This window comes from Pipra filicauda, unplaced genomic scaffold (genome assembly GCF_003945595.2).
Source record: "Pipra filicauda isolate LSUMZ 115617 unplaced genomic scaffold, ASM394559v2 scaffold101_size5749837_pilon, whole genome shotgun sequence".
NCBI classification, from domain to species: domain Eukaryota; kingdom Metazoa; phylum Chordata; class Aves; order Passeriformes; family Pipridae; genus Pipra; species Pipra filicauda.
The window spans coordinates 108,581-132,440 of record NW_024103452.1 but is presented as its reverse complement, the minus strand read 5'-3'; the positions used below and the strand labels follow the sequence as shown (position 1 = coordinate 132,440).

The 23,860-nt window shown below is 40.6% G+C and overlaps 1 protein-coding gene across 3 annotated transcripts in view; it reads right to left on the bottom strand.

Annotated features, from left to right (window-relative positions):
* Positions 1-443: 443 nt before the first annotated feature.
* LOC114000625 (desmoplakin) overlaps positions 444-23,860 on the bottom strand; it is a 39,095-nt gene continuing 15,678 nt past the window's right edge. The window contains exons 7-24 of one of the 3 annotated variants that reach the window (XM_027745070.2): positions 23,001-23,162; positions 21,946-22,050; positions 20,663-20,758; positions 20,324-20,449; positions 19,266-19,418; positions 18,045-18,199; positions 17,516-17,642; positions 16,775-16,979; positions 16,050-16,267; positions 15,103-15,269; positions 14,657-14,795; positions 12,493-12,686; positions 11,454-11,616; positions 10,785-10,868; positions 9,762-9,869; positions 9,027-9,125; positions 5,890-8,181; positions 444-4,323 (exon numbers count right to left, since the gene is read on the bottom strand). In XM_027745070.2, coding sequence (XP_027600871.1) covers positions 1,129-4,323; positions 5,890-8,181; positions 9,027-9,125; positions 9,762-9,869; positions 10,785-10,868; positions 11,454-11,616; positions 12,493-12,686; positions 14,657-14,795; positions 15,103-15,269; positions 16,050-16,267; positions 16,775-16,979; positions 17,516-17,642; positions 18,045-18,199; positions 19,266-19,418; positions 20,324-20,449; positions 20,663-20,758; positions 21,946-22,050; positions 23,001-23,162 — 7,788 coding nt within the window. In that variant the 3' untranslated portion in view covers positions 444-1,128. The remainder of the gene's footprint in view (positions 4,324-5,889; positions 8,182-9,026; positions 9,126-9,761; positions 9,870-10,784; positions 10,869-11,453; positions 11,617-12,492; positions 12,687-14,656; positions 14,796-15,102; positions 15,270-16,049; positions 16,268-16,774; positions 16,980-17,515; positions 17,643-18,044; positions 18,200-19,265; positions 19,419-20,323; positions 20,450-20,662; positions 20,759-21,945; positions 22,051-23,000; positions 23,163-23,860) is intronic. The other 2 variants (XM_027745071.2, XM_027745072.2) reach the window with 2 other exon arrangements.

The following is a 23,860-nucleotide window of genomic DNA, read 5'->3' as shown; positions in this document are numbered from 1 at the left end:
GTTCAGGTTTTGAAAGATGTTCCTGTGCATCTTTCATACTGGCCAGCTAAGCCAGCCAGTTCTTTGTTTTGCTCAAGTAACATCAATGTGTAAGAGAGAATCTGACTCAGTCCCTTGCAGCTGCAGAGATAATGAGCTGGATGACAAGCAGAAGAAACATGCTTCTGATCGTCGTCATCATCATCAAGTCTATAAACAACTATGCAAACAGGCTTTCTGCTTCTGGGGCATAGTTTCCCTTATTGGTGCTATCTTCCTTTTCCTACTGAAAATACAGAATCAGAAGTCCACATTCATAAAAGTGATGTCTCAGCATCATGAAAAATAATGTGCCTGTACATTCTTTATAACATAGCTAGTGTCTGCTACTTTTAAAAATGGTTATTTCTTTAACCTGCACCTCCAAGAATGTCCACAGACAAACTTAATAAGTACACACCAAATATTTTAAAACTTCAGAAGTTTATTGCCGAGAAGAGGTCACATGGTGCATTTAGATTTTATTTTTTTTCGTTACAGGGAAATCAAGCAAAACAGTAGAAAATGTATATGGGTAACAGTAAAACAAAAGCCCAGTCCAATAATAGCCCTTTATATCCACCAAGCTATACTTCAGAAAATGAGTAGCCAAACATAAAGAAGTAGAGCATCTGAAAGACAGTTTCATGTTTATGGTATAGATTCTAAACCAATATTAAGGGCATTTTCTATCCACATTGTTAATATCTTTTTCTTCATAATAGCAAACTGAAAAAGGTCTATGTGGAAAAAAATTAACTACTGCAAGATTTTCAAACCTCAGTTATCACCTTATGGATTGACAGTTATGGATAACAGGAGAAGGCACGACACAGTATTTAAAATATACAGAGACCTATTAAAATCCAAACACTAAAAGGAAATCGGAACCAAAACTCAAAATTCACAAATATTACTTTTGCATTCCCTAATCTGCAAGTTTGCATTCAAGCATTTTACAGCTTTTTCAGAAGAGAAGTGTAACACACCCAGAAAAGGCTTCAAGGTTTTGCTTTGGGATACTTTGTTGATGTTTTTTTTTCTTCTTGGAAAGGAGATATAGAATAATCTAACTGATAATAAAATGCAGACACATCCCCTCACTTGTTATTAGCGCCCAATAGACCCACTGCTGAAGGTTGAGTATGAATAAGAATATGAAGAACTTGCTGATGCATCAAAGCTTCCCCTCCTAGACCCACTGCGTGAGCCTGAACGTGAGCCAGAGCGAGAGCCGGAGCGAGAGCCGGGTGCAGAGGAGACATTGTAGGGACTGGATATGCCTTTAGAGGAAACAGAGGCTGCTTCCAAGAGTTTAAGCCCTGTGATGTCTTCCACCATTGACCGATTCATTGCATCTTTGTAGGATATTTTCAGCTTGGTTTTCGGGCAGGTCAGAATTTTGGGATAGTTGTTGGTGTCTTGTAATTTCTGGGCAGCGCGACCGTCAATCAATCCGTTTCTAATGGCTTCTTCAGTGCTTATTCTTCCACGCACTTCTGGGTCCACAAGACCTCCAGTGAGGTACTGGAATTCAAGGAACCGCTGCCCAGCCTCATAAGGCAGCCATTTTTCCTTCACTGCTTCAGCTGCAGACATCCTCTTCCGTCCTCCCTTTATGCCTTCAAACCCTATGAAGGCCTTCTGGGCTGGTTTGAGACGTGTGGCCATATCCTGATCGATGATGCCTTGACCAGTGGCTTCCTGAAGCGAGAGCCTCTGGCCGGTAGTAGGGCATATTATGCCCCCTGTGCAGGCCTGGGCTTCGAGTAACCGCTGCCCAGTGATGCTATCCACAATGCCCCGCTGTATAGCTTCTGAAATGGAGATTTTCTCCAAGTTTTCCGTGTCAAATATGGCTGCAATAGGACTGCACTCATCTGGGGTCTCTGAGAAAGAACCGCTTCTGATCAACGAAGAAGAACTCCTGACACTCAGCACCGTGGGAGACCGAGTCACTGACTCATGCCGAAACACCTCATCAGTGCCATTACGGCAGGAAATCATGTCTGCAAACTGCGTTAGGCTTAAACTGCCAGAACGGTACTGGTCAAAAAACTTCCTCTCCACCAGACCTTTATCAATAGCATCTTGGATGTCATATTGGCTACCTGTTTTTCTGTCAACAAGGACAACTCTGCTGCTGCCATCTGATCCTGTAATAGTTATTTCTTCCCACTCACACTCCTGCTCAGCTAGTTCTGTATAGGTGTCATAATCTATGAGGCCTTTGCTGTATGCCTCCTGCACGGACATCTCCCTGTTTGTTTCTGGATCTACAATGACAACCCTGCGCTTCCTAAGGGTGTTCTTCTGTGAGGTGTGCACCACCTTCTTCTTCTCTCTCAGGGGTAGAAGGCAGAGCCCTGTTGCATCATCCTTTATGCATCTTTCTTTCAGTTGCAAGTAGGTCAAGTTTTCCTCTGTGTTGGGATCAAAGAACCCTTTGGTGTCATCACTTGGATCACTAAGGATCTGGTTGAGCTCTTCATTGAAGTAGCCGCGTTTGTAGGCTGTCTCTACTGGTAAGCGGTAGCTCTCTTTGGGGTCAATGATTCCTCCAGTAGCAATCTGGGCCTCCAGCAGACGAATACCGTGGCCTCTCTCTATGAGCTCTTTGTTCATTGCTTGGAACAGAGAAATGATGTTTCCAGTTTCTGGGTCTTTGTACCCAGTGACAGCTCTTTCAGCAGAGAGAAGTTTCTCTTTAAATTCAATTCCAACAAGGCCTCTTTTGTAAGCTTCCTCAACTGGCAGCCTCACGTTGCTGACAGGATCCACTATGAACCCTGTGGCCGCCTGGGCTTCTAGGAGTTCAAGGGCTGTCCCCGGCCTAACCAAACCTATTTTCATAGCTTGGTAAATTCCGAGTTTCTCTTTAGTAGCCTCATTATAGATACCAGCTATACAGCTAGAGCCCTGAAGGAAATCAATAATTCTCTCGCTCACTTCTTCCACTGTAATTGCGCCTCTTTCCAAGTCATTCCTTGTTGATTCCTTGATTATTCCAGCCTCAAGCAGTGCATCTGCTGAGACGGGCTGCCTGATCCCTTGGAAGGACATACTCCTCTTCTGCACTGGAAGTAGGAGCAGACCAGTGTGTGGTTCAATCCTGCATTTTTCCTTCAGCTGCATGTAAGTGACTGCCTTTTTGGTGGTGGGATCAATGAAGTTCTTTGCATTGCCTTGGCAGTTGTTTAGTAACCTGTAGAGGTCTTTGTCAATCAACCCACGAGATAAAGCTATATCTTTGGGTAGAAAAACACTGTTGACAGGATCAACAATCCCTCCTACAGCCAGCTGGGCTTCCAGCAGACGAATCCCAGTTTCTCTGTCAACCAAATTTTTCTTGATGGCTTCAGATACTGGCACAGTTTTGCCTGAGAAAGGATCTTTAAAACCTGTAATAGCCTTTTCTGCTGTATAGATTTGTTCTCTGTCATCAAAGTCGATCAGATCTCTGGCAATAGCACTGTCCACGGTCAACATCTCATTCCGGTGCGGGTCTATCACACCTCCTGTTGCTGCCTGGGCTTCTAAGAGCAGGACTGCATTTTCTGCTGTAAGCAGCTGATTCCGTTTGGCCTCCACAAAAGAGTACTTCTGTCTGGGTGAAAGCGACACCCCTGCAATAGCTCCTGCCCCTTTGAGGTAGGGTTCAATGTCAGCCGCGACTTCTTCCACTGACCTCTGCCCCTTCAGCAGTTTATCCAGTGTGAGTTTGTCTATCAGTTGACACTCGTACAGCTGCATTGCTGTAATCTTCTTCCGCAACCCACTGAACAGCAGCTTGGAGGCATCAATACAAAAGTCTTCCTCAGTCTGCGTAGATCTGTGAGACCCATATGGGCGTTGCTTCAGTTTCTCAATCTCTCTTTGCAGCCTGAGACGCTCGGACTCCAGCTCTGACTGGTTTTTGACAGTGGTCTCTTCCAGTCTGCACCGGTATCTCTCCTCAATCCGTTTGATTTCCATCTGCAGCCTTTCAATCTCGCTCCTCAGGCTATTCTTCTCCCTCTCACTCTTCTCTCTTTCACATTGGATCTTCCTTATCGATTCCTCTGTTCGGGAGTGTTGGCTCTTCCACTGATTGAGGTCATTCAGTATTTGTTGCTTCTCACTTTCCAGGCGTTGCTTCAAACGTGACTCTGATTCCAGGGTAACTTTCAAACGGTTCAGCTCCTCTTCTAATCTCTGCAGCCTGGCTTTGTCTTGCTCCAAAGCACTCATTTTTATCAGCAGGGTTTCTCTTTCTTGCATAATGTGACTATACTGATTTTTGGATTCTTGAATCCTATTGGATGCCTACAATTGTGAAGAAGAAATAAACCAAGAAAGGATGGTTAGAGTTTATGCTGGTTAGAGTTATGTCCTCCACTTACAATGCTCTTCAGCTTGTCATTTAACCTGCAGCAAGCTGCCACTGGAAAACATTCTAGTCACAGCAGTGCCTTACCCAAGACCATAGATACACTTAAACCAGAGAAGGTACATTATCCCTTCACTGACAGTGTCTCTAGTACCATCTGAGACTTGGAGACTCCATTCTGTTATCCATAGCCTTGATTTTCTGCTGATTTAGTTCTCTCTTTATAACTTTTTGATACTACTCACAGTACACCAACAAATAGACAGAGCATTCAAGACTAACTAATAGTCTGATGCTCAGCAGATATCCCCATCCCTGGCAGTCCTACTAACCTGGGTGAATTTCTATGGGCTGAGGACTGGTCATACATGGATAAAAAGGAAATATATTACTTGATTTTTGCTTTCCTGTTAGTTTCATATGTTACTCCAAACAACTTTACCTGTGTTGCTTTACGTTTTAATTCACATAATGTCTTCATATCTGTACACCCATACACAAACACCCACAAGCACGCATATTTGTATACAGTCCATATTAAACTGAATACAAGTTTATCTGTTTACAACACATGCATATATATATATATATATATATGCACAGATGTTATATAATCCTAAATGTTAGTATTTTTTAGAAACCATTATTAAGATTTTTAAAATAAAGGAAAGAAAAACTGAATAAAGGAAAGAATAACTGGGAATGGGAATGAGAAAAGGGGAAAATATAAGAAAAAACAAAGAAACATTTTCACAAGTGCTCACTTGTATGTATTTAAAGAGTACCTCTTTGAACAAGAAACCATGCAGAATAAAATACGAAAAATATTTTCTTTAACTTATGTTGTCACCTAGAGTTTTAGAAATAAGGGCCAATCGTAAAATTTGCAAATCCCCTTGGTGACTTAGGAACATAAATCCCCAAAACAGTCAATGAAATGTAGGCTTTAAGTACTTTAGGTACAGCTGACAACATGATCTTTAATCCTCACTTGTAGTCACCACCTTACCAGCTAAGCGGCACTTTGACAGCTTGTTGGTTCTGGGGTTTTTAGCCAGTTTAGTTTGCGACAGCACTCAGGTCAGCCTCAAAGGACTGCTTTAACCCATCCTGCCTGAAATACCCCGGGGAAGCACACAGCCAGCAGGGGACGATTAAAGCACAGTTGTACTCCATTTACTCTCATCTTCCCCTAGGATGGTTTGGTGGAGGCTAGCACGGAGCCCATGTTTCTCCTGGGGCAAGGGCTGAAGGCAAGGCTTGGCTAGATGATAAGACAGCTTAGGGATCCCTAGAACTTCCAGGGAGTAAAGAGGCTAAGGAAGCGGCCAAATCCTGCCATTTTTATTTAAAAATTAATAAGAGAAAGTCATAGAGGGAATGTTAATCACAAGTGCAGTGACTTCAAACAACAAAGGGTGAATTAATTTGTTCAAATGGACACTGCAATTAATTATATAGCTGAGAGACAGTAAAGCTGGGATCAAAATATATTTGAATACCTCTAGAGCTTGCTTTTGGAATTTTTCAATTTCCTGTCTCAATTTTTCCCTTTCTTTCTGTAAATCATTAATCAACCCCTGAAGTTCCAGGGTTTGCTTGCTGCTCATCTGAAGCTGATTCTTTAGTTCAGCAATGGTGGTATTTTTCTCATCAACTTCACTTCTGACCATTCTGAGATCATCGTACTCCAATCTAACATTTCGTAGCTCTTCCTCCAGTAACAAGTGTTCCTTCGTTAGGTTCTCGGTGAGAGACTGAAGCCTTTCGATTTCTATTTTGCACTCATTCAAGGCTTTGCTTTTTTCCTCAGAGGTTTTCTGTAAGTGCTCGTATCGTAGGTGAGCCTGTTTTAATTGCTCCTGTTCTTGGACCAACTGACGACGTAAAGTCTCAATATCGGATGTGTATTTTCTTATCTCCTCCATGTATCTTTGCTTCTCTCTCACATGACCATCTAATACTTCTCTTTGGTGTCTAAGGTCATCTTCATTTCTCTTCTTTACAATAGATACTTCCTCTATCTGCTGTGTAAGATTAGTTATTTTAACTGATTGGTCTCTGAGAGATCTCCTCATGCCTTCTACTTCCTCCTCCAATTTCTTCCTCCTGGACGTCTCCTCCATTAAATTTTTATTCTGTCTGCAAAGTTCCTCCTCCAACTTATGTTTCTGGATCTGCAAGTCTTTTACAGTGCTCTGGAACTTCGCAGTTTCTTGATCCCTGCCTTTTTTCTCTTGTGAAACTCTTTCATAGTCAATTTTCAGTCTGGCCAGTTCCTGCTCTTGGATCCTCAGCTTGTTAATTGTCTCAGTAGCACTCGTGTTTGCTTTCTGCAGGTCAAACTGGACTCTTTTTAACTGACTGTTTTCATCCTCCACTTCTTTCCTCTGACTTGTTTCTACATCCAACAACTTTCTCAGCCTTTCAATCTCTTTGTTTCTTTCCTTAATGGTCTTAGAAGCGTCATCAAGTGACTGCTTGTACCGCATGCTTTCATCAGAGTGCCTCTGAATAACTTGTTTTAGCTCAATCTCCAGCTGCTGTTTCTTCTGAGAAAGCTCTGAGCCAGCTGCCTTCTGCTGCTGAGCATTCTCTTCTATTTTCCGTAGATTGTCTGTTGTCTGACTTATTGTATTCTTCAGTCTCCTAATTTCCTCACACAAATTCCTATTTTCTCTCATGGCATTATCAAGTTGTGTTCTATAATTATTTGTCTCCTCTTCCTTTTGCATGGTCACCTGGTGAATTGTGTTCTTTGTGATATTAATCTCAGTTTCATATTTGTTCTTTAAACTAATAATTTCCTCATCATAACTGTTTCTTACCTTAGCCAATTCATTTTCAAGTTCCCATCGGCTTTTAGCCTCTTCCTGAAGCTGAAGCTTTAGCCTTTCCAGCTCCTTAGTTTTATCCTGAATAGTTGAGGCAGCCTCCTCAAGAGCCTGCTTGTATCTTGAGTTGTCTTCACCACGAAGTTGAATGATCTGTTTCAGCTCCAGCTCTAACTGATGCTTTTGCTGTGACACCTCAGAACTGCAAGCCTTCTGCTGAAGAGCATCTTCTTCTGCCCTCCGCCGTTGATCTGTCGTTTGCAGAATGGCATCATTCAGCCTCACAATCTCATCCTTAAGGTCTCTGTTTTCTCTTGTCAGTCTGTCAACCTGGGCTCTGAGGCCTTTGGCATCATCATCTTTCTGTGCAGCTATCTGCTGGATTGTGGTCTTCTTAATATTAATTTCTGTTTCATACTTGTTCTTTAAATTACTCATCTCCTCGCTAAACTGGTTTCTTACCTTAGCCAGCTCATTTTCATATTCCCTCTTCCGTGTGCCTTCGTCCTGAAGAAGAACCCTTAATCTTTCTATCTCGTACTCCTTCTCCTTGATGACCTTCTCAGACTCTAACTTTTGCCAACCAAGGCTGTCTTTCTCATTTTGTCTTGTTTTTTGCAGCTGGTCATAGTCATTCTTCTGCTGCTCGTATCTATCCTCCAGCAACTTCCTTTTCCTTTTCTCATCTTCAGTCTCATAAGTCAACCTGGTTATCCTGTCATTTAGATCCTTTATTTGGGCATAGCATTTGTCCAGGTTTTGCTTAGCAGAATTTCCATCCATTTCAGCTTGTCTTTTCATCTCCTCCAAACTCATCAGCTTTGCCTTGAGCTGAGAAATATCCATCTGGTACTTCTGCAGATTTTGCTCCAGGAATTTATGTTTGTTGCTTGTCTCTGAATTTGAATCCCTAGCAAGCCTGAGTTCTTCTTCCAGAAGTTCAATTTTGGTGTTTTTCATCTGCAACATGATAGCAGAAAGACAAACAAACAGAAAAACTCATATAAATGCTTGTGACAACTGTTGCAAAATCACCACATGCAATACAATATACAATATGTATTTGTAACACTGACAACTTAAGTATTTTTTTTCACTCCTTCAATGACAGCTAAAAATCCTTTTTTATTTAATGTCATCAAGACAAATTCTGGAATCCTTATTTATTCAGAGTCGAACCTTATTCAGAAAAAAGCACAATGACTTTCAGAGGGGAAATGATACTTGATGAGGGGAGGGAGATGCAATACAGAGAGTAAAATCTGGTGTACCAAAAGTTCACTGGCGAAATATGAAATAGTCGCCTTTAGAACCTCCACAATTTTCAAACAGGGGCATCACATTCTGTGTATGCAAGTTCCTAAATGGGCCTCTCTGTTTCATTGAGCTGTATCAAAGCAGGAATTGCTCCTTTTGATACGCTTTAGAATATGGTCTGAAATGAGGTGCCCTTAACTGTGAGGAGCAAGTTTTCGGCACTGACATAACTGTACTCTCACTGAGGTCAAGTCTGGGATGGGTAGAGAAGGATCTCTTACATGCTTTGATGAGCATCTCCTATTTACCAAGAAGGGTAGTGTTCTCCATCTCACCTCCTACATGACCTTGGAGGTAACTTTGTAGGACACTGTACTTTTTCACAAACAATGCATGACACTGCTAGTATGTCTCCTTCATAGGACACCTCTGAGTTCAGGATATAGTTTTGTGCACTATTTTACACTGTACATTCTGTCTCTGGTCAGTGATAGTTTGCTAATATATGATAAAAATAAAAGGTAAAGAAAATAAAAGGATTAGAATACCTTTAAGTCCTCCATACTCTTTAACATTTCACTCAAGAATCTGTAGTAATCTCCTGATCTTGTAAGAAGCTCTATATAGCGAGACTGAGCCTCATTAGCCTTAACAAAAAAAAAAAAGATAATTGTTAACAGCTTGTACCACAGAGTTCGATATGAATATACCTATGCCCAGATCATTTAGAAGATTCCAATCCACTTGAGGAAACATATCACTTGACAAAATAAAAAGCAAATTCTCCTCACAAATTCACATGACTTTCTGAGAATCCCAAATATACAAATTTTTAGTTCTGAAAAACCCACACTTTTTTTTTCAAGATTGTTTTCCCCCATGGCTGATCTGATATTAAACCCAAGCCTTCATCCCCTGGTTCATCGTGCTCTTCCTGTCTGACAGTCACGAGTAACCTCAGTTAAATTTTTAATAGTAGTTAATTCCCAGGTTGAAAGTGACTAAACCACTTGGGGCACGAATCTTCCTTTCTCACAATATGTATGCAATGGACACTGAATAGGAATGAGGTAAATTCCTGGGGGCTAATCTACTGTCTAAACAAGCCCAAGTCTGATTTTACAGCACAGAGACTATTCTGCACTAATTCCTTTTGCTTACGTGCTTAGTGCACATTGCCAGTGACAGTGCTAATTATTAGAATACATCTGGATATGACTCAGAATGGCTTACATGGACAAACAAATGTATTCAAAAGATTAGTGGGGAGGAAAGAAAGATACCTCTTGTAGAATCAGCACTGCAGGAGACTGAACCACACTCTTCTTGATAGGTATGTTGAGCAGTGTTTCTAATCCCGAACTGTAGGAAGCAACCTGTAGTTCATAGTCCTGAAAAACAAGACGAAAAGTATGCCCTCTTTAGCAACTGCCAAGGAATTCTGTGGGAATCTGTATTTCAGAAAATGCAAAGTTTTGGGTTGTTCTGGTTTTTTTTTTCTTAATAAAAGCTATGTTTTTCCCTTGTTTATATTTCTGGCCATGTTCAGATGATCTTCTGTCGTAAGCAGAAGCTCATCAGTTCAAGTACCACTGTGGAGATTCATAGGGGAGAATGACAAGGAAAAAAGAGAAAAAATGTTTTACAAAAAAGAGAAGACAAGTGTTTCTCTTAGTTGAGCACTATGTGGGAATGAGAAAGATTCATGGGAGCAACTACTCTAAGCACTGTTATCAACCAAAACAGAAATAACTGTCTCTCCATCTCTTTTGTATCACATATGCCATGTCACATATTTAGCAAAATCTTTGTCAGAGAGAGTAAGACTGAGCTGCAGAAAGCACAGATATAAAGGTGACATAAAAATACAAGGACCACAAAACCATTCCCTCTGTATATTATTGGTTTGCATAGCTATTGCACACCATTCCTCCTGCTAATCTGCATTTGTCTTTCCTCCTAGATCAGATCCTAATCAGATCGAATTCATAAGATACCAATCTGTTCTTCACTCCCTTACATTTTTCAACATGTGAACTGGAAAGTTTAGTCTGGCTAGAAGGAGGCTTCGCTTCACCTGAAGAGAAGCTCTCACTGGTACCTTCTGCATGATCCCATAGTCTTCAGGTGGCAAGTACAAAATTGCTTTCATTGTATTTTATACACAAAAGTGCTTTACCCCAGCAATTTCTGTACACACACATCAGGGAGCCGACTTCTCACCCGTCAGCAGAGAATGACAATAACAATGAGATGCGCCTGACCATGAAAAACCACACCCCATAAAAATGCTGAGACCCAAGTACCTTAATTGCAGCTGAGCACTGATCTGCATGCTTGAGAAGCTCCTCAACTTTGTCTCTCTTCCCACAGATTTCACTGTGCAAGTTCTGTCAAGAAAAAAGTGAGCCATGAAACACTCCCTCAAGATTTACCAGTATTTCCTCCTGTACACACTGCCTCCATCAGAAAGCACCTGCAGCAGGAGACAACTGCAACCCCTCGGGCTGAGACCTGAAGTGACCTGTAGGTGGGCAGTTTTTGCAATAGCAAGCTCTCTGTGCATGAGTAGGTTGTTCTCAGAAAGAACACCCAACAACTGAACACACCCCAGTGGTGGGGAGGGAGAGTTCCTTGACTTTAGTTCAGATTATTTCCTCACTTTTCATTTTTGTGCTGTAATTTGTCCCATAAATTGCACCATCTTACAGTCCCTTGAATTAATTCAAAGCTGATGTGTAAAAGTGTCAGCGTAGGAGCCAAAAACAGTCTTGTTCATAATCAGTAGCAGTGCTGACAGAAAGTAGTGAGGATAATAATATTTCCTCTCCCCTGCCTTCTAGACACGGTGGTTTTTGGTAGCTTATGTACTTTTTAATTGAAAACAGGCCACTGAATTGCAGACTGCATTGATACTGATATTTTCTGTACAGCAAAACAGATAACAGAAGACAACTCATTCAGGTGCTGCATACCTTCTGATCATGTAGATATCTCATGATAGTGTTGGAATCACACAGCTTCGTGGACTCAATAGAATCCTGCCGACGCTTGGCATCGCAGATCCATTTGCACAGAGCCTGGTATAGATCTCGGTAAGTTTTCAGCTGTTTGATCTGCCTTTCTAAATCCCACAATCTAGAAAAAAAAGGGGAAAAAAAGTCAAAATGAATGTCAAAGTGCATTCTCTTTCTCTCTCTTTGCACAATTTTCAAAAATGAGACACAGTAGTAAACCATGTAAAACTATGGGAAGCTCTGAATAAGAGATTCTGAACAAAAATTTCAAATAAATGAGAATTTTACTGATTATTAGTCATCCGATATGGAGTTTTAGTGCCTTATTTTTGAGTAACTGATACACAGAGGTTGGGCCTTCCTGTCAATTAAGTTAGGGATGGATAAAACCTTGCAGTCACAAGAGTCAAGTTCATTGACTTCAGGATTCTTGTTCTAAATTTTCACTGAACAACCAGCAACCAGTCAATTTTTATTAGTAGTACTACATTTTGTCCTCAAGTAAAAACAAAATTAACTGAACCAAACCACACCCTAACCTTCGTCCCACTCACAAATAATCAGAATATGCCTTCAGTTTAAGATTCAAATACAAGATCCAGATTTTTTTACTTAATTCCTACTGTTATTTTTTTAATCCTCAGGTATAGGGTATTCAGCAATAAACATGGTTGCTTTGTTTGGGAGGGAAACCGCTGATCAGAAGTACTTAATCCAAGGACATTATCAAGAATTAAAACAAAAAAGAAAATGAGAACAGCTCCTTAGCACATAGATTAGACATTTACATGGCTACCTACATTTTTCTGCTTGGACTTACACAATCCTTTTTAAAGTGTGTTCAATCTATTCACAGTTGCTCAAGTCTTATTGCCCTGAAGACACCATTTGTCCTTTGGAAGTGAAGGTTAGTGCACATCAGTTCTTTTAGACTCACTGTTAAGATGATCTTGGTAGCAATAGCAATAAGAAAAAAGCTGTGGAAATATGAACAAACCTGTTATCTATCTGCTTATCAGCTCTCTGCCAGCGGTCTATTAGCTGAGTAACTTTGTCACAGTACTTTCCAATGTCCATGTCATACAGAGTATATGACTGGCAAGACTGTGAGTGAATCTGAAGTGTTCTCTGCAGCTCATTTTCCAAGGTATTCAGTAGTGACTTCTTCATATTTAGGTCTGCTTTCATTTTCTGGAGAAAAAAGAAAATGCTATCATATATTTTATTCTTGAGAAGATACTGAAATTTAACCAATTTAACAGCATGCACAATGTGTTGGGATCTAAAGATATTGTTTCTAAATCAATAAGGTACGTATAGTGATGTCAGCTGGAGTTAATGTATTTAAAGTGAAACACCTACTTTGGTGAACATTTTGGCTTAAAAATCTGTTTAAAGTTAGACTTTTAATAATTTGCTAAACCAAAGCCCTCTGAGGTCATATTCCAAAGAGAACACTTCAGTTTCTCAGAATTATGCAGAGCAGTTACCAGAGCAGAACAAGAGACTTGCTTGTTCCTAGAAACAACTGATTAGAAAATTTCACTGAAGCACAAAAATTCCTGCACTTGCAACAGCTGTGGAATCAAGCCTTGGGGCTGGCATATCCAGTTTTTAAACATCTAAAAATCAGCACGGATTTTTTTTTTTCCCCTGTTTACATTTTTATAAACATCTTACATGGAGATGTTTCTTTACACACACACTTGTTTGTGTACACGTAGTCACATATCGTAGGGTATCACCAAATGGAACATACAGTGTAGGCAGTGGTCTGCCTTGCATCCCCCAGTCACAGGGATGGCTATAGCCTTTGATAATATGCTCAAGCATTATTTTTTTTTTTTTGTGTAGCTCAAATTTACACCAGTTAAGAACAACTCCCAGCAACTAAACTGCAGCTCTCATTTAAAATGATAAAAAGGTGACTTGCTAGTACTCCATTTGTGACACCTACACATTTTTTCCCTACTACACCTAAGAACAGGAAACAATGAAAGAGTCCTTATTCTCCCAAATGCACTCAGTACACAAAAGGTCCAGCTCAATGGCAGAAAAAGACTGGATCTGCAAGCCAACTTTGTGCTCAGCACAGTTATTTGCCCTCTCCCCTTGTACAGGATGGATACTTTTCACTATAAGATTTGACAAGGACCCTATACCAAAACCAGGACACACAATAATACTCAAATTTATGTGTTACATCTAGAGAACAACAGGGGCAACTAACAAGCCTGTTTGCAAGAAAGGAGATACTGCTTTCAAATCTACCTTCACGAGTGATGCAAATAAACACGGATAATACTGTACAGAAATGGATAATGGAAAGCTTCCATGCAACTGCTTTTGCTGCAGGGGCAGCAACAACCTGAGGATGGAAGAAGTAATAACCCATATATTCCTTTCATTAATTCCATAGAATCATAGATATTGTGAGTTGGAAGGAACCTACAAGGGTCATTGAAGTACAACTCCTGGCCCTGTACAGGACAGCCCCAGGAATCACACCTGGTGTGATGTGCCTGAGAGTGTTGCCCAAACGCTTCTTGAACTCTTTCAGGCTTGGTGCTATGACTGCTTCCCTGGGGAGCCTGTTCCTGTGCCCAGCCAACTTCTCAATGAAGAACTGTTTCCTAATATCTAATCTAAACCTTCCCTGGCACTTTCATGCTGTTCCCTTGGGTCCTATCACTGGTCACCAGAGAGGAGAGATCAGTGCCTGCCCCTCCACTTACCTTTGTGAAGAAGTTGCAGACTGCAATGAGGTCTCCCCTCAGTCTCCTCTTCTCCAGACTGAACAGACCAAGTGACCTCAGCCACTTTTTGTATGGCATCCCCCCTAGACCCTTCATCACCTTCACAGCCCTTCTCTGGTTCCTAATAGCTTTGTATCTTTCTTATATTGTGGCCCCCAAAAGTGCACTCAAAACAGTGCTCAAGGTGAGGTCACGCCAGCACAAAGTGGAGCAGGACAATCACCTCCCTCGACCATCCAGTGGCACCGTGCCCGATTTACAAAAGCGTTGTATGCCTATGTATAAAATACAACAAGATCAGCAATTCTATCTCCAATAGTTTTCAAGGGTTCCACCCAGCTCAACAGATCAGTGCTAGCAGCTACAAATTTTGCCTTTCTGTGTCCTTGGGTCTTGGCCTCTCACCTTCAGACAAGCCCGGTACGCCTCTACTTTATCAAGATCCAAAGGAACAGTCTCCTCTTCAGACAGCCTGACTTCAAAAACTCTGATCACATCTTCTGTTTGTAGAATAACCTGGAGCAGACACCTCAGTGCATTCAAGCTAAAATAAAAAATACAAGACAAATCCATTGTGGACTGGGGAAGGAAAGGTGATATTTCTAATTGCAGATGTTTAGTTAAAAAGAACAGGTAACACAAGAATTTTCTGTGATACCCATGATTCTCACTTTCTTTTTTTAAAGTATTCCAGAAGAGAGAAGAAATTCACATGTCTGTTTCTACCCACATGTACAGAATTTGTAGAAAAGAAGGTGGGATTTTACACTACTGTTAACAAAAGGCAGGTATCTGGACTAAGCATTATAGAACAAAGTGACTATTTATGGCTATAACCTCAATTTTCTTACCTGTCTAAGTAGCCAGCAGAAACACCATTAATATTTTCCAGCTTTTGAAATAGGGCATTTATCTCTGATTGCAAGTACACATATTTTTCACAGCCTCTGAAGTTAGGCAGCAAGTCCTTATGCTTATTGAGGGTTTCAGCCATTATTTGAGAGTCGTTCTGCACACCCTAAGGAAAGAGAATGCCTGGTTTACACATTTTTGGTTGGCTGATCATTCTACAGCACATGTGGAATTGGTCTCCTTATCCAAATAGTCTACTGTTATATAACCGGCCTGACTGAGGACTGAAGCAGTGACTGAGCTTGCTTTCTTCAAGGCAAGTAATATTGAGCAGTTTCTTTTTGGACAGTCTGCAATAGGTAATACCGCTTTTTGAGCCCCTCCACTCTGAAACTCAGCTCTGTTGAAAGCAAAGTGCTTTACTGCCAGCTGTCTACCGCACTGGGCAGACATGACAAGGTCCTTTGCAACCTCATTGATTCAGGGGAATTTCTCACATGCTAAACCTGTTCTCCCTTCTAACTAATCTTCTCTCTCCAGTCTCCTATAAATCTTAAGAACTAGGAGAGGGAGAGAGTTTGTAGGACTCATGTATCCAGTCTGCATCCACAGACAGCACTTCACAGTTAGTTAGTAAAGTAGGGTCCTTGGAAAAGGGTTTTAACAGTGCTTTACCCTGGATGAGGCTTAACACAAGCTCATGTCACTTGAGATCAGTCTTCCTGTATTCTTTGTCGGGTAGAATGCTACTTTTAAAATTCAAGAATCAACTTTTTCTACCTAGAAGCTTAACTCCAATCCAAATCATCACGGTTAGCTTCCAACCGAGAATTTTCTGCACAGGATGTGTGTCTTCCCCAACTGATCAGAAGCAGAACTGCAGTATGCTCTGCAGCATAGAGTCATGTTGAATTTGAGGTGCTCCAAGAAAAATATCCACGGTTACCTCTAAATCCTTTATTCTGACTGAAAAGTCATGCATAGCCCCTTGATCCACTCCAAGAGGAGCTCTTTGAACCATCTGAATCTCAGAAGCTTCAATCTGACGCCGAAGTTTCTGAAGCTCCATCAGCAGCCAGGCCTCCTGCTTCTCATGCTCTCGGTTTCTCTCATTAACGATAACCGTGTTTGAGGAACCCACAGGACAGGTCTCAGTTGGGACCACTGCAACGTGAATTGGGTAAATGTCAACTGCCAGAGAACTGAGCACCCACATACAGGAAGCCAATGTGCTGCCCAAGTGATCTAAGCACTGAGTGGATCTGTAGAACTGAGAACAGGCAGAAGATCTGGGCCCTTATGCAGTTGTTTCAGGGAATGAAATCGCTCTTTCACAAAAAGACAAATTTGCTTCCCCAGTCACAGCAGTGAGATTTTGCTTCCTAATAACTGAAAACATATCAAATGGACTAAATTCCTCTCATTTTCCCAGCAAGTTCCGTGATCTTTGGAGGACTATTCCCAGATTCCCACCAAAGGAGGAAAGAACAAAATCTTCCCTGCACATGGCCAATTCTGTTACACTGGGAGACAGCAGAATAGTTCTTGAACACGTTTCAATTCATTTGTTCAAGAGAACATTTTCACATAAAAAGAATGTACCATGCACAACCCTTGGAACAAAGAAACCCAAGCAGTCTAAACTCTCCAAAAACCAGGAGGATGACAAACCTATTTGTGGCTGTCGTGGTTGATTAGGTAGTTGTATAATCAGGGTTTGGTAGTGTTTCTGAGCATCAGTGAACTGAGTCTGGATCTTCCGTTTGTCTTCATCACCAAACATCTCTGAGCCTTGGCTATTCCTGAGGAACTCTTGATAATGGATCTCCAGGTCAGTTATTATTTTTTGGTAATCTTCCTTACGCATTGTTTTCAGCTGAAATAAAGAAGGGAATTTAAAAAAATAAAATAAAAAAAGAAAAACAACTGGGAAAGGTTTATGACTACTTAATCAATATGGATCAAACTAATACACCTAGAAAAAACCCCAAAGTAATAGCTAGAAAAAAACCTACCGAGGCTAACTCTAGAAGTATGGTGCTAAGAGTACACACTAAGCTAATCTATTCTTATTACAATCATTCCATAACCTAAGAATAGTTTGAAATTCTACCTCTTACTCTGTCTATCCATGCACTTGCACAATGGGAACAAGTACAGTAAGTACATAATAGCTAATCCCTTAGCTAATCTTTCTGTTTATCCATATCATGTTTGAATAGGATATAATTTTGCTTCTCTTTTAATAAAATTGCAACTTCCATATGTAATTGTTTGTGCAACCCAGCAAAAGGAAGGCTCATGGTTTCGCAGAACATAGATCTGCACAGGACACTGCAAACTCTGTTTGGGACAGTAGTCATCAGGTCATGGATGTCTCTGGTCTGCAGGTAAGGCCAGCTGGTGTCTTACCTTGGCAATAGTCATCGCTCTGATCTTCTCAATGTCGATCATGCAATAGTGCCAAGACACCAGGCTCTTCATGTTGATATACAGCTGGTTCCACAAAGCTAAAATAGCTTCATAATATTGCTCAATTCTGACATGAGAAAAGAAAATGCATGATCAAAATGCTCTGTCCTTGTAGCACAGCTACAAAACATCCCAAGAAACATTCACCACATGCGGAGTGCATTAAGGCTTGTTCCCTACTTGAAAAAATTTTGGAAATTAATTTATCCATGACTTTCATTATTAGAGATGAGAAAATCCTTGTAGAAGCTCATGTTTAAATATTTTTGGGCCCCAACCTAGATCCCAGCAAGTTTCACTGAAGTATGACCTTCAAGTCAATGGTCTAGTCCTTAATCCCCTACCCTTAGGGGCAGAGGGAGTGAACTCCGATCAAGGCTCAGATCGTATTTTGTGACTGGTTGATATTTTGAGTGAACTGCTCTATCTAATCCCAATGGCAGGTGTTCAAATGCAGGCAGCAACTCACTTTGTAGCAAGATCCACTGCTAAAGGATTGGGGGGTGGGATGATAAGACTGACAGATGGCACCAGCATATCCACTCCTCCAGGGCCAGTCACCAGCCACTTGCTGCGCTCATTATTGTCCTTCAGGATGCATTCATCTCCTTTGCGCACTGTTTTCTGTAAGGAACACATAACAATTGTTTTCTTTAGTTAAGTAAGATGGAGTTTCTAGGAGAGACAGACAAGGAAGATGTATGACGATCACAAAAGCAGGAGTGCTTCCCAGTTGCCAGGTCTGGGTGTGCACACTGGCTTCATACTGGGGCAAGACATCAGCATAGATCAACCCCTTCTCCCTGAATCTGGTTTCCATGTAGAGAAAACAAAAACAAACAAAAAAAGGAAGCAGGAGCCACAGAACACTGAGCAGTTGCCAGTCTGGTTCATCATCAGGCTTGGGGCTTGCCCTGACAAACATCAAAGACTGAACGTGTACACATGGCCATGGTAAACTATGCAACCATGTATGGCTGTAAGCCAGTGAGCTCGAGGCCTAAGCATGCATAGTGCTGTGTCCATACTTGCAAAGAGACTGTGAGTGAGCATGGCAGAGCTAGATTCACCAAGCCCCAACTGCCAGAAATCCTGACACAGTGCAGCCACAAGTGTGGTCATGGAGCAGGAAAAAGCACGTATGCAGAAAATGCATCTAAGCCTATTGCTAAGAAAAAAAAATACAGAAATAAACCCAAGCAACCTCAGTATGAAGGAGGAAACAAAAACTTCATCATTCATTTCATACTCCACCAATTAAAAAAATGGAGATACCAATGTACCAAGGTATCCTCCTCACCTTTTACTAGATGAAATGTTCACCTAAGGATCCAGAGAGACACTGGAAAGGTGAGCAATCACCAAAAAAAAGTGTAGACGCTGGGAAGATCTGTATCAACAATTCTAATCCTATTATCAATAAGACTTTTATATGCTAATTTGAAATGTGATTATTAATGATATTAAGTTGATTAATATTAGTAATTACAACTAGACTTATTAACTAACCAACCAAATTATGTTTATTCATAGTTGCAAGAAAGTAAGAGCTTTTTCTGTTGAAGAAATTTAAGCAGACCAAAAGCAGACAAAGGGATTATACCTGTCGGGTCAACGGTTTATTTACTAACTAACTTGCCATGTTCTAGTTTATGTGATGTTTGTTCTCAGCCAAAAAGGGATACAGTACCAGATCCTGTTTGTAGTCACACAGAGCCTTGAGGATAATGGGCTTGTTACTCCGGTAGTCTGGGTTACGTGGCTTCAGCTGCACAATCTTCTTGGATTTATTCACCAAACTCTGCACTTGCCTCTTATATTCAAGAATTCTCTCTCGTTCATTCTGCAAAAATTAATTGTATATAATGAAATAATTCTAAAAAGAAATGTCATCTAGTTTCCACTGTTTTATTAAGAGAGGGATTCATCTGGAGCTTACAGTAGGCAAAACTTACATTAGCTCTAGTGGGATGAATCTTTGGCCTATAATGTAAAACTGCAGTTTTAAAAAAAGAGAAGAGAAACATCAAATTAAGTAACTTTGCAGCTCTGGCAAGATGAAAAGTTTTCAAAATTTTCATAGCAGGTTTTCCATACAGATCTTCAATGTGGTTACAGTGATGTTTAAGAAACACAGGCCTAAATTGAAAGAATCTAACAAAATAATTGCTAACAAAAAAAAGGTAATAACTACACTCTCAAACCTGACTTCATTAATTGGTCTTTTACATCACACCATTCTTCTCCAATTTGAGATTGTAGTACTTAATTCATGATAAGCAAACAGCTAAAAAAGCTGAGTTTTGTCCTTTCAAAGAGACAAGAGTGATACAGTGACATGAAGAATCATTTATTGAATGTATTTATCCTTTGAAGTAAAATCTATTCTACCACCTAAGAAAAAAGTATGTAATTTTTTTTAATTTGTTGGCATGTCAGAAACTTGGGAATTTGGTGGACTCATTACAGGTTTAGAAAGAAATTAGAATTTCCAAACAGTATTACACAAGTTAAAAAAACACTGGTCCATTTGTAGGCTTTCTGACTTGATGATCCTTGTGGGTCCCTTCCAACTCAACATACCCTGTGATTCTGTGAAATGGGCAGGAATATACCATAATGGTTTCAAGTTCCTACAGTACTGTATATAAACATTGCCGTGCACCTGGGTTTACCTTTGGTATCTGAAAAGGGCAGCTGATTTCCAAGAAAAACAGAACATAACCCGCCAGGTGAGTGTGACAGTACCTCCAGCTCCTTGATCTGCTCCAGCAAAGTCTGCAGTGACATGCTCTTATCACAGATGAACTTCTTTCTGATGGAGTCTTGTAAGTTTTTCAGGTAGCATTCTGTGGCTTGGGCCTCTTCAAAAAACTACAGAAGAATAGTTGTGAATTTGGTTGTACATGGTTCTTAAAAATATCTGCTAAAAATTTATGGACTCCTTTAATGAGAAATCCCAGTTCATCTCTGGCAGAATGGTAGCATTTATAACGTGGCAACAATGTGTTATGCACAGTAAATATACCTGTGATGGGATTCACACTTTTAACAAAAGTAATGTGAATCCTCCACATCACTACTCACCTGAAAGTAAGCCGCATTCTCTTTCAGATGAACGTCAATACATTTGGTAATTTGAAGGATCCAGCTCCACTGAGTTTGCAATGTATCCATGTAGGCCTAACAAAAACAGTAATATATACAACTCAAACCACCACACTGATCTCTCTCCCATATCTAGACTCAAGCAAAATTACCTATGCCCCACATAAATGCGAATGAAAAATCTGCAAAAACAAATTCACGTAGACCAGAACAGTGTAACTCATGCAAATAGTTCTGCAACTTCTGAGCATCTACCTCACTGAAATGAGTTAAATATCTGCTTGTGAGACACAAAGAGAAGTCTGTTCATGTCTTGCATGAAGAGGCATAAAGCCTGAGGTGCATTAACAAAAAAGGGTGAAATGCACAAGCAGTACTGCAAATAATATATTTCAATTGCAAATTGCCGTGTTCTCCTCCTTCCAAGGAATACTGCCTAACATGACTTTTTATGCTGGTCGTTTTTAAATTCAAAATCTTCACACAGTCATAATGTATATGCTTTAGAAAATTACATACAACTTTTACTTCACTGCTGGAGCTTACAAGGATCTTTCTTTTAAGAGAGAAACTGACCACAGGATAAATAGGAATAGTGATTTTACACAACATAGTAACAGTTAAAAGCAAACGCACTAAAAAGCGGAAAGGATTAATCTTTTTTTTCCTTGTAGCTTCTTTCAGTTTCAGGGTTCTTATGCACTCTTAAAATTATAAGAACTACAATATTTCCTAATAAAATGAGGTCTTCCAAATTGTTGCAGCCTTCATAATTGAAAGGTAAATGTATGCCAAGCTGCAAGAGCAAAACTGTCTTGGCTAAGCTGTAGAAAGGCACCATCAATTTCAGCTGGAGAAAGTATTTGCACCTGGATTAAATATAAACCCTCAACAAAGGGTGTGACTTTTTTCAAAACATGCCAACTAAGATAGCAGAACAACAGTGACATGCCTTCCTACCATAAATTCCACTGCACTGTAGTTAACTCAAACAAGATACAGCAATTTCATACCCTCAGATAACTCCCCAAGCTTAGAATTAATTTTTACATGCATCTATCATTGTGCAGTTGTTATGGCCAGGTTTGTAGAGGAAGGTAATAACATTTATTTTATAGAGCTGGGTAAAATGGACATGCTTTTTGGCAGGCAAACCCTTCTTTTGTCCAGAGGCAGCTCTTCATTTGTGGACTTTCACTGAGAACTTTTCTCATGTAACAACTAAAGAAGCAAGTGAAATTGCACAAGTGTGTCTAACTCACCTCGATTTTGTCTGAAGCAGGGTGCTGGTTGAGCACTAGCTGGTCACTTTCTTGCTTTAGCTTGTTGAGTTCTTTTTCTTTAAGCTCCAGTTCACTCATGCGTTTCTAAACAAGCAAAACACAGCATTAAACAAGCTCCCAAAGGTACACTGCACCGGATGATTTGTTCTAAATTTTCAAGAGAGTTGTGATAATAATAAAATTATCCCTGCTAACACTATGTAGTAATTCTATTTGGTGTACTGAAGTTAATTATGAAGACAGTAGAATCAAGAAAGGTACAATTATCTCAGTTCTAGTCTCTGGGCTCGCTGCTTCACAGAGCAAAGCACACAAAGTTCTGCCTGTCCTAGGAGTGATGGAAGTAAAAATGACTACATCTTGCAACATCCAAAACAACTGAACTAAAAAAAGAAAAAGTACCTCCTTAGTAGTGTGAACCTTCATCCCTTTTTCAGTTTGATGATCAGCACCAACACTGGTTAAACAAACACACATGCTCAATTTCCCTACATGCCCACAGATGAGAAGGAGCAGCGCAAACTACATCAGACCACGCACTTTATGTGCTGCTGGCAAAACCATCAGAGGAAAAGAGCAGTTCCCTCTGCTACAGCTCTGCTTCCTGATGACAGATGATCAGGGCCAAATACAGGGACCCCCGAGCCCCTACATAGTCCTAACAGGGAGAACTAAACTGCCTGATTCAAGTCCCTTAGTTTAGCATGCCAACATAGTGACTGGGTGCACGAGCTATATGTGATCACTAGTCCACAGTGGACTGTGCCGAGAAGGCCAGCTTCCAAGGTCAGAAGAAACGTGACAACTGATTGAATAAGGGCACAATCTTCTAATAGATGTCCTATCTTGACTCAAAAGGTTGTCAAAAGGTTGTCACACTGTACTTAATTGAAAAGGGTTGACAAAATCCCCAAGAACTTCGAAACATGAAGAAATCCCCATCCTCTGATGAGTCTGTCCCGAGAGAGGTTGTTCATTCCTCACTATTCCAAAAGAGGGCCCATGGAAAGTGGAAGGATGTTGAGCTGTCTTACAGAGAAGGACTCCTGCTTCCTGGCAATATCAGTGTTTCTGTCACTCCAGTCATAGAGAAGCTCCTCCTCCTCACAGTCATTGATCCACATGATCTCTCTGCTGGTGGCCTGAATGAGGTTCTGGAATTGACGAAGCTGATCCATTCTCTCAAAGGAGTATTTCTGCAAGGAATTCCAGAAATGAGAAGCCATAAACACAGGAATGCCTGTGCTGGTTGGAGAAAGGGAAGCCAAGAGCATGTCCTCTTTTTTTTTAACTAAAATAACAGTAAAACCCACACATCTATAAAACCTGTTGGCAACGGACAGCAGATAATGTGCCTGGGCTTATTGAATTATGAAACCTAATGACAATGGACAGTGGACAATGTGTCTGGATTTATAGAAAAATGGGAACCTGACAACAGCAGTCATTGCAAACACATGTAGCAGACATGCAGGCAAGCAAAAAGGCATGGAGAAGAAATGTACAAAAAATGTCTGAACACTTAACATCACTTTTACTTGCATTTGCTGCTCATGGACATCTTTGATGTTGTAGAATCACCTTTTGCACAGATGACACTTCATGAAAAAATACCTTCTCTGTCTTCACACCATAATACAGATCCTATTGCTTGAAATGCGCACAGGAATCAGCTTCCGATCCCAAGGGTTAAATAAACCAGTTGCACAAGATTCTCACTGTATTTTATATGAAAATCCAAAGCAGGGAAGATGCACTGCCCTACACAGAACCTGGTTCTAATCCCACCTTTGAGTAACTTTTTAGGCATTGTATACAGTCTGATTTCTTCGCTACGCTTACACCCATTAAGAAGGTAGAGTTCCACTCTCCACCTGCTTAGTGACCAACTCCC